Genomic DNA, 10,781 nt, shown 5'->3' with positions numbered 1-10,781 from the left:
AGTAAAATGTTCAGTAAACACCAGTAAAACAATGGAGTTCAATGGAAGCCATGCATGCCCATGTCATAACAGTGCCTCCATCATATTTGACAGATGTTGTGGTATGCTTTTATTTTTTCTTCATCTGCAAGTTAGTCTTGGTTTCTTTTGGTTTTGCTGAGCTCACCAGTGCATTCCTTCTGTTTTAAGCATGTACAGAACTATTGATTTGGCCACTTCATCACACCAAGCTCTTGCTATCTTTCTAATAGCTCGTCTTTCAGGTTAATGATGGCCTACTTCATTTGCATCAACACCTCTTTGGACCACATATTGAGGGTTCCCAGAAACAGCTATCAAATGTAAATTCAACACTTGGAATCAGCTCCAGATCTTTTATGTCCTTAAATTGCCATGAATTAATGAGGGAACAGTTCACACCTGGCCATGAAACTGCTCATCAGTCGCCCTGTTACTTCTGAGCCTTCGAAAATGGAGGGGCTTTATAAAAAAGGCTGACATTCTTAACAAGTTAACCTCCTTAACTCTTTGGAACCATTGGTGGTCCCCCAATCCCCCCCCCCCCCCCCCCGCCCCGTTATAACATAGGAACTACTCAGCCAGTCTGCATTACCTTTGCATGTAGCTACCACAGAGTTTCTTAAACCCCTTGAAATAAAATTGGAGGTCCTACACTTTACTCACATCTTGATTACTTTATTGCAAATATATTAGGGTGATGTACAGAAGCAAAATAACAAATATTGTGTTAGTGTCCAAAGACTTATGGACCTTAATGTTATACTTCAGCACATGTAACTGAACAAACATAACTAGTTACTATTTACCTGTCATGAAGTAAATGCTGGCCTACATGCAATATGTAGAAATGCTGGACTGGGTGGCCGTAGTGCATAATGATAGAAACGGCATTGGAAGTGCAATTCCAGAAGCTTAGACAGATAATAGACTGTTACTCAAACAAAGGTAACAAATATGAACCTTCTGTTACAATCCCTATTATGCTGCACTATTATTATTCACTCTAATAAGTATTTTTAACATCACTGTCATTGTTGATATATATATATATATATATATATATATATATATATATATATATATATATATACAGTCATGCCCGAAAGTATTCATACCCCTGGCAAAGTTTGACTTAAATTTACTTTTATTTAACCAGAAATTATATTTTTGCCTGGAAATGACACAGGCATCTCCCAGGAGATAACATGATGATGTACAAGAGGCATCATTGTGGGAAAAAATATTTCTCAGCTTTTATACACATTTGAACAAAAAGTGGCATGTCCAAAATTATTCATACCCTTCTCAATAATTAATAGAAAAGCCTTTATTGGCTATTACAGCAATCAAACGCTTCCTGTAATTGCTGACCAGCTTTTTGCATGTCTCCACTGGTATTTTTGCCCATTCATCTTTAGTGATGAGCTCCAACTCTTTGAGGTTCGAGGGTCTCCTTGCCATCACCCTGATCTTTAGCTCCCTCCACAGATTCTCAATTGGATTCAAGTCAGGACTCTGACTGGGCCACTGCAAAACATTAATGTTTTTGTCTGCTAACCATTTCTTCACCACTTTGGCTGTGTGTTTTGGGTCGTTGTCGTGCTGAAATGTCCACCGGTTCCCAAGGCCAAGTTTCTCTGCAGACTGCCTGATGTTGTTGTTGAGAATCTTGATGTATTGCTCTTTTTTCATGGTGCCATTTACTGCGATCAAGTTCCCTGGTCCATTGGCTGAAAAACACCCAAAAAAACAAGCTGAATTGGCTGAAAAACAAGCCTTCAACACAGGGTTGAAGGCTTCTCCTTTTTTACGCCAAATGGTGCACACATCATTGTGGCCAAACAATTCAATTTTTGTTTCATCTGACCATAAAACAGAACACCAGAAGTCTTCTTCTTTGTCCAGATGAGCATTTGCAAAGGTCAAGCGGGCTTTTGTGCGCCTTTTCTGGAGAAGTGGTGTCCTCCTTGGCCTGCGTCCGTGGAACCCAGCAGTGTGCAGTGTCCGTTGAACTGTCTGCCTTGAGATGTCGCCACCAGCAGAGTCCAGATTCACCAGGAAGGCCTTGGTGGTGATCCTTGGATTTTTCTTCACATCTCTCACTATTCTCCTGGCCAGCACAGGTGTCACTTTTGGCTTCCGACCACATCTTCTGAGATTTTCCACAGTGCGGAACTTCTTGTATTTTTTAATAATACTTTGCACTGTAGCCACTGGAACTTGAAAACATTTTGATATGGCTTTATAGCCCTTTCCTGACTTGTGAGCGGCCACAATGCACAGCCGCAGGTCCTTAGTGAGCTCCTTTGTCTTAGCCATGACTGTCCACAAACCAACTGCAGAGAGCTGCTGTTTTTCTCCTGTTGAGTTGATTAAAACAGCTGTTCCCAATGAATCAGGGTAATTAGGATGCTTTAAAACAGCTTGGACTATTTGGAATGGTATAGAACTTTGGATTGTCCCATATACTGTGACAGTTTTCAAAGGGTATGAATAATTTTGGACATGCCACTTTTTGTTCAAATGTGTATAAAAGCTGAGAAATACTTTTTCCCACAATGATGCCTCTTGTACATCATCGTGTTATCTCCTGGGAGATGCCTGTGTCGTTTCAAGGCAAAAATATAACTTCTGGTTAAATAAAAGTAAATTTAAGTCAAACTTTGCCAGGGGTATGAATACTTTCGGGCATGACTGTATATATATATATATATATATACATACACACACACACACACACACACACACATATATAAATATATATATATATACACACACACACACATATATTTTACTGCTGATCATGAGAATTACAAGACATACACTAATAGAAAACGCCTCAACACATCCAGCATCCATCAACATAGGAACTGAAGTTGGTTGACAGCTATAGTTGTACGTTTGGGGTCATTTTGGTCTAAAATTAAGTACTGAGCTTGGTAGTGGGAGTGGGCTGTTGCTACTTACTAACCACTCTGCTTTATTTTTTTTACATGCACTTACACTTTCCAATCACTATGAAAAACTCTAATTTTGTACCTTTCAGGTGCCCCTGAGGAACATGACCCCACAGTATATCAGTGACATGATTAGTCCATGTATTCCATGCGGGGCACTACGATCCACTGCTAAATTATAATGAACTGTCTCACATTCTCGATTAAAACATAGGGGGTGTCTGTACATTTTCTATACCTGCCAGAGACTGTGGAGTACATTGGCTTATGGGGTCAGATCTGCCTCAACTGCCTCCAAAAACTTTTTATCTCAACTTGGAACTTGTCTTTCCTTCATGGCATATGATTGGGTCTAAGACTATGACTTTTATCCAAAGTATTTTCTATAATCAAGAGGACCGACATGTATTTTATGCTGTATTTTGATCTAGTATGATGTGCCTTTTCCTGTTTTGTACTGTGTACTATCTTGTCAGCTGTACAGCACTTTGGTCACCTTTGGCTTTTTCAATGTGCTCTGGAAATAAACTGAAATTGAACTGAAAACTGAAACTGAAGAACCCAACAGTTTCCGATTGGTTTTCATTTAAACCCAGAGTTTAACTACTACCATTAGCTCATGATTTACAATGCACAACAGCGACAAATATCCTGACAGATATCCTTATTAAATGAATGAATGTATTGAGTGAATGAAGCAAAGAATGAGTCATTCGGTAAGCTGGATTTCTGTTAGTGGACACGGATGTGAATAATAATAGTACAATCTAATTCCTTTTCCCAATGGAAAAGATGTGCATTAGTCATTTCTTGGGTATCATACACTATATCAAGGAGAGAGCGACCGAGAGATCCCTGTGGTGCTCAGTATTATTACTCTGAGACATGTTTACAGCTGTGTTTAAAACTACATATAGGCCTCACTCTGAATATTGAGGAAATTCAAAGAAGGTTCTGGAGATGATTCGTGGCTTCTGTGGTAAGAAAAAAACTTTACATCTTTAACCCCTTACCACTCCAAGACATATTATACACTAAGGTGTATTATTTAGTAACTACAAGGACTTCTGTGCAAACTGGCGGGTTATTCCTTGCTTTTACATTTACGGCATTTAGCTGACGCTCTTGTCCAGAGCGACTTACAAGGTTACTTGTATTACAGAGGTCGGCCAATGTAGTGTTAGGAGTCTTGCCCAAGGACTCTTATTGGTGTACCGCAGCATAGCCACCCATACCGGGAATCAAACCCCAGTCTCCCACATGGTGTGGAAGCTCAGTGGCAGGTAGTGGTGTTATCTGTTGCACTACACTAACCACTTTCCTTGGTAATAGAAGTTTGTAATACCACTTTCAGGGTTGTTTAAAGGGTTAAACAGAGGTTGTTTAAACAGGTTTGTTGTACTCACACATAAAATGTCATCCATCCAGAAAAAAAATAGGCGTGGTTCTTTTATGGAATCACCCCAAACAGTCCTTTTTTAGCACCTTTGTGTTTTACACTGTAAGCTGTGAAACATCATAAAGCCATCCACATGGACTAGGAAGAACTAAACCAATTATGGCCATATTTAGCAAGGTTAATAGCAGCCTGTTAATGATGGAGATGAAGAGGGGAGGGTAGAAAAGTCTTCACATATCATTAACCACATCATCTTTATTTATAATGTTTGGACTGTTTGCTGATTTGAAGCGTGTGAGGAGGAAGTAATCAACAATAAAATGCTCCCAAACTCCCTTTAAAGGATTACAATGGATTACTTGATCTGTGCAGGTATTTTCAGCATATGGTGTGTAATTTCACGGAAGCACAAGCGCACATTCCCGGGCTTGGTTCTAAACAAAGCCCATCAGAGGCTATGTCATATGGCCCATATCTACAATGATGAAGCTTTAAAAGGACTTATTTCCGACAGCTAGCTTTATCAGAGTAGGTGTTGGAATGCAGCAGGCAATTCCTGACATAACTCCGCGTGGCAGAACGTAAAGTATAAAAGAGCTCCACAGCTCACTTGGGGTCATACACACAACGGACAGAGCTCCTCTGAAAAAAAAATCTCCTCTGAAGCATCTGTTTTGCGAAGGAACCAAGAAAACATGCGCCCCTCCCATGTTTCTTCCGCTTGCTTTCTCTTGCTCTTGAGCGTTCAACTCCTGAGCGCCCTCCCACTGCAAAGCGGGGCCTTCACTAACGAAGAAATGGATGTCGTAAAGGTGAGTATGATCCACCTCCTTCCAGCAAATTATCAAGGGGAGGTATCTAAGAGGTAGGCCCTAACTCCTGCCTTTGGCTCTTTGCAGCTTCTGCTTGAGCGTCTTGAAGAGGCCATTTCAGCTCCAGTGCAAGATCAGCCAGGATCGCCAGAAGTGACAAAGGTGGAGGATGAAGTAGTTTCAGCAGAAGAAGGCAATTCCCAGCCTCAGGTGGATGCGAGAGATTATCTCTCTGCCCGAGACCTGAAGAACGTGAAATTCGACTCTGGCTCCAAGAGATATTCCACATGTTTTGGCCGTAGGTTGGACAGGATTGGATCCATGTCCACTCTGGGATGCAATACGGTCGGACGCAACAGTGAGTTTCACTCTACCGCTGCATTGGCTTTAGACAGGGATTTATGTGGATGTCTTCATTACCTTTTAATTGACCATAAATGAGCTCAAGTGCATTCTTAAACACTTTAACACCAATTACTATTCCTTTTTTTTCCAGGTCCAAAAAGGAAATGAAGTCTTAAGAGTCTTAACATCTCTGATGATCCTGCTTTGAATGCCAAATGAATTTTTAAATATGAATTTATATTTATTTGAGTATTTATTGAACGGCCTACATGTAAACTTGTATTTATGTACGTCCTTATTTAATGTTGGTTCAATACCATTGTATATCTAATGTTGAAATGTTGTTAAGTTCAATAAATGTTTTTGAAGCACTTTTCATGTCATTTAACTTGCATCTGGGGTACTCCAAAAGAAACAGCTTAAGTACATCTACAACAAGCATTTCCATGGTCATTAGGCCTAGGCCTATTAAAGGGTTGTACAAAGTCCAGGCAATGCCTGCTATTAGATCCTAAGCTCGGTAAACTCCCTTGTGTCCCCCTATGTGACAACAACAAATGCCTTCTGTCTATATTTCCCATAATGGGAAAGGGAATATGGAAATGCCAGGCCACAACCATTTCAGTCTGAAAAACATTGCAATTTTAGTTCAGCACCATGGAGAGCGAACAAAGCCATAATGCTCAAAGAAGCTAAAACCTTTTAATAAAAATGGTACATGCCTTTCTGCATGGCAGTTGGAACCCAATCAGTGAAACATAGGACTCCCTGCCTGTCTACCAACAGAGATCATAATTTTAGGGGAATAGCATCTCCGTGCTCATCAATAAAGCTGTCTTTACAAATTGGCCTGTCAGTCAGAAGGCACCCAAAAAACTTTCTGGACCTGGATTCCAAATAGAAAGGAGGATATTTGGTAAACAGTATTAAGTAAAATTTTAATGGAGACTGACAAAGGCCTATTGCACCAGACACTTCAATTATGTATACAAGACTTTCACTCCTCCAGATAAACACACAAGAACAATCTTAATCTCTGGAACTTCATTGTTTTTCATTATGGATGCCAGTCTAACTGACATTGCTTTGGAAAAAAAAGATTAAGGATACAAATAACACTGACTTTAAGGTACAATGGCCTGATCCTTTTGACACATCATGTCATCTAATGGCTGCTTCTTCCCACAACACATGGTTCCCATATGGTTATCCCACCCAGAGTTTAGCAATGGACACTCTATAGTCATTCTCATTGTAACCACTGATCATTATAAGATTAGGTAGATTCGTCTAAAACATGGCTCGTAATGGCTATGCAGTTAATGAGGACCGGCTGGCATGGCCTGATTCACATTCATTATATTAGTCATTATTAGTGATTAGTGGAGTTTTTCCAGATTAAACATTCCTTTAAAGTCATCTGTTCTACTGGGATCTTCGCATCTTAAACTCGAAACGATAATTGGTGACAGGCCAGTGCCACTACATGACCCATCAATTCTACACCCCTTCATGCCATTTTTGCAACAGTGTTCCCCTGAGGAACCAGGACCTTAACTAGACCCCAGTACAGCTCAAAGCTGCCTGACAATATTCATTATAAAAAGTATTATACCTTAGAATTAAATCACTTATGACACATTTCATAATTGGGTCAGTCCAAAGGTCACAGCAGCTCATTATATTCACATCTTTCACATCTTGGTTTCCTCAGGTTTCCAGCTCATGGTCTAAATATGGAACACCCGTGGTTTCACCATACAAATGGTATATTTAGGTGTAGGTTGGAGATATCAGTTGTGAGGTGATGCTGGAACAACGCAGGGTATGTGTAGTGGACGCGTGCCTATCGGTGCACGCCACGTCTTCGTCCTGCCCTCAAAACGGCTCCTGAGGTCACCTACTGTTTGCATCCGACTTGTTGCCTGCCACGGGTTTTCGCAACAAAGGCACATCACGTAGCACCAAACAGCCACTTAAAAGGAAATCTACCCTGAAGCCTTATCAAAGCTGAGGTGTTGGAATGCACTTCACACGGTTGTGAAAGGATGAGCCCTGGGCAGTCGAGTGTCCCTATAAAAGAAGAAGCCCAGCACACAGCCTGGCCAGAGCGCAAGAGTCAAGAGCCAAAGGAAGCCAGGGATGGTTAAAGGACTTATTCTACCAGGACTACTGGTCCTGCTCTGTCACGAGGTGGCCGTCCAAGCTCATGTTTTGTATAGACATAACTCGGCTAACAGCATCAGCAAGCTTAAGGTACGTCTACAACTTTTATTTTGCAGTAATGAGCATTTTGTTTAGCAGGTTTAGATTCTGTGTGTGTTGAATCAAAAAGCCAAAGTTAAGTCAAGCTAGGAATGTTTCCATGCTGTAAAGGTATTAAGTAGGTATAAACTAGGTATTTATGACTCTAGGAGGTTCCTTAAGTGGACTTACCTAACTGGACTCACTTTAAGGTAGCACTGAGTTCTATCTTCTATTGAACCTCACTATATCATTACATTGGGGAAATTTCATAGGCAGCAATGTCGTCCATTAACCCCTTAACCCTAAATTTATTATTTCAGCTATTAACCCTAAAGCAAAACTACTGTACAGCCATTTACCTTAACAGATTTTGTGGAGTCCCACAGGGCTCCATTCTAGGGCCTTTGAAACTGATGCAAATTATGACAGTAATGAAGCGTGTTCTCATATCATAAGCAAATAAATAATATCTTCTATGCCAACATGACAACAACAGTTAAAAGCCATTGCTCAAAAAACATCAGCTGCTATTCAATTTCTTAAACTCCCCATGATGATATTCAGAACAAGGAAACATTTGGACCCACTTTTGGCTAAACCACTTAGCCCAGCATTACATTTACATTTATGGTATTTAGCAGACGCTCTTATCCAGAGCGACTTACAAGGTTACTCGTATTACAGAGGTGGGCCAATGTAGTGTTAGGAGTCTTGCCCAAGGACTCTTATTGGTGTAGCGCAGCCACCCAGACTGGGAATCAAACCCCCGTCTCCCACATGGTGTGTTAACTCACTGGCAGGTAGTGGTGTTATCTGTTGCGCCACACCAACCATCCCCTGGAGCATCCCCTGGAGCATCCCCTGCTCCAACTCAGGAGGGATTGGTTAATTAGGTGGGTTAGAGCAGTAAAGCTGAAAAGTGAAAACAGCCCAAGAACCACCGACTTAGCCTAGTGCTGAATCTTGTCCATTCTGTTCCTCAGAGTTTGCTGCAGCAGTTTGAGGAATTGCTGGCCCCGGTGGAGGAATCCGAAGGAGTCGTGGATTACGAGGACAGGAACATGGTGCCAAGTCAAAGCCAAGCTTCTCCAGGCTGGGAGAAAAACAGGGAGGAACAGGCCCCTCCAGGTGAGGAGCCCAGTCCAGAAGAAGACCTTGAGGCGCAGAAGAAACACCTCATTGATCTCCTCCTGTCCACGAGGAGCAAGGGGTTCTCCGGCTGCTTTGGGGGAAGGCTGGACCGCATTGGCTCCTCCAGCAGCCTCGGGTGCAACTCCATGAGAGGTTAAACTTCGGTGAGGGCTCTCGTCCAGCTCCGCAAAGAGACTGGATCTAATATGTTGGTGTTTGTAGTTCACAAAGGGCAACATGCGCACACATAATCCAGCATGGCCCATGCCGAGAGATGTTGAACCTGTCAAGGATTTGCTCTGTTCTGTAAGTTTAAGTTGTGGAAGTGCGAACGCAGTTCATTTATGATTCAATTTTACATTTTAATCAAGCTTTTGTTGTAAAATCCTGCCTTGTTCCATCTATTTGCTTTTAAGCACATAAATGCGTCTGCTGATGCACCTCCATTTATTAACCTGTGGAAGCTGTGTGAGCGCTAATGGGGGCCTAATTGTTTTTCTTTGTATCGAGAAGAATCATATCATCATTGCGTCTATTTTATTCACATTGTTCTTATGTTAAAAGCTCAACCCAGTGATTTGATGTCTTGCTGATTAGGAGGGTATTTTGTTCTCTGTGGAAATACTTTGTAATGCACTTCATGCTCAAACTGTATGTAGAGGCAGAGGTTGATTGTGTTCGATTTGAAGTGTTTTTGAGATGTATGGATTGATAAAGAGCATCAGTTTTTTTTTTGATTGATTTTTCTTCATTTTAATTAAAGAATTTATCTGACTTTATTAAAACAACTCACACTTGCTGCTTAATCTGCTTGTTAGCATATGACAAAGTGCATGTTCAGGACAAATATTAAAATTTTTTTACAGTGCTGGATGAGACCACATTGACTTTAGGCTGTCTTGGTATGAATAAACCCTTGGGACAAACAACTTTGCAGAGATGTTGCTTCATGCGTCATGACCACACCACAGTCAAGAAACTAGGTTAACATACACTTTTAGAAATGGCTCTTTGAGAAATGCCATAAAATAACTACCAACAAAGAAGTCTGGCACATAGAGGGTAGTGGTGTTACCCACAACGGCTAGAGTGTCACCTCTGAGCTGATATGAGATGCTCCTTTAAGTGACTCAGCTTTTTGTTTTGAGGAAAGAAGTGCAACATAGGTATAACAGTCTATAAAACACAGCATCACAACTGTAGATCATTGGTTACATGACCACACCACAGTCAAGAAACTAGGTTAACATACACTTTTAGAAATGGCTCTTTAAGCAATGCCATAAAATAACCACTTTTGGTTTCATTTGAAGGTTTTTTTACCAGTTTAAATGTTCCTCTCTATTTCTAAACATAGGGCCTCATTCACTAACTAATCTTTAAGACTTTTCGTCAATTTGTTCTTGAGAAAAGTCCTAACAAAAAGTCTACATGTGATTCATGATGTGTTTTTAAACCGCATAATTATTCACAACTATGCTCCTACAGCGACCAATCTGAAATAAAACATTGGTGAATGTCCGACCCTTCATGAAAACTCCATATGTGGCCTTTAAGAAAAACGTCTTCTTAAGAATGGTTGGCGAATGAGGTCCAGGGTTCTTTATAGAACCAGAAATTCGCTCAAAGAACCATTTGAGGCATCTCTATTTTTTTAAGAGTGTAGGAGATTCACTGGAGTCAAAAAAGCAACAGTTTATCAGATTAGAACACATTATCGCATAAGAACACATCATCCGTAGCAGAAACTTGTTAGAGTGCACTGGAAAGACGTATAGGCAGAAATTCCTTTTGCATTGCTGCATTCTGGCGAGCAGCTAAAATCATGCCTAATGGACCGGGGGTTATTAGTGGCCACAGAGCTACAAC

General features: G+C 40.8%; 2 protein-coding genes across 2 annotated transcripts; both read left to right on the top strand.

The window, feature by feature from the left end:
- The first annotated feature begins 5,072 nt into the window (after positions 1-5,072).
- On the top strand, positions 5,073-5,710 carry nppb (natriuretic peptide B). Its single transcript, XM_072681051.1, has 3 exons — positions 5,073-5,189; positions 5,277-5,551; positions 5,686-5,710. The coding sequence occupies exons 1-3, from the start codon at positions 5,073-5,075 to the stop codon at positions 5,708-5,710; spliced, it is 417 nt and encodes a 138-aa protein (XP_072537152.1).
- A 1,947-nt stretch (positions 5,711-7,657) lies between these two features.
- Positions 7,658-9,820, top strand: nppa (natriuretic peptide A). The gene is made up of 2 exons (XM_072681050.1): positions 7,658-7,790; positions 8,765-9,820. The coding sequence occupies exons 1-2, from the start codon at positions 7,677-7,679 to the stop codon at positions 9,068-9,070; spliced, it is 420 nt and encodes a 139-aa protein (XP_072537151.1). The 5' UTR covers positions 7,658-7,676; the 3' UTR covers positions 9,071-9,820.
- Positions 9,821-10,781: the final 961 nt, after the last annotated feature.

The sequence above is a fragment of the Salminus brasiliensis genome, chromosome 6, assembly GCF_030463535.1.
Source record: "Salminus brasiliensis chromosome 6, fSalBra1.hap2, whole genome shotgun sequence".
In the NCBI taxonomy this organism is placed as follows: Eukaryota; Metazoa; Chordata; class Actinopteri; order Characiformes; family Bryconidae; genus Salminus; species Salminus brasiliensis.
The sequence above is the reverse complement of the archived record's forward strand: the minus strand, read 5'-3'. Positions and strand labels throughout refer to the sequence as shown.

Bases quoted from the DNA above. Each gene is read 5' to 3' on its own strand.
- nppb (XM_072681051.1), top strand. From the start codon at position 5,073: ATGCGCCCCTCCCATGTTTCTTCCGCTTGCTTTCTCTTGCTCTTGAGC. The intron at 5,190-5,276 runs GTGAGTATGATC...GGCTCTTTGCAG, and splicing joins AAGAAATGGATGTCGTAAAG to CTTCTGCTTGAGCGTCTTGA. The intron at 5,552-5,685 runs GTTTCACTCTAC...TTTTTTTTCCAG, and splicing joins ACGGTCGGACGCAACAGTGA to GTCCAAAAAGGAAATGAAGT.
- nppa (XM_072681050.1), top strand. From the start codon at position 7,677: ATGGTTAAAGGACTTATTCTACCAGGACTACTGGTCCTGCTCTGTCAC. The intron at 7,791-8,764 runs GTACGTCTACAA...TCTGTTCCTCAG, and splicing joins ACAGCATCAGCAAGCTTAAG to AGTTTGCTGCAGCAGTTTGA.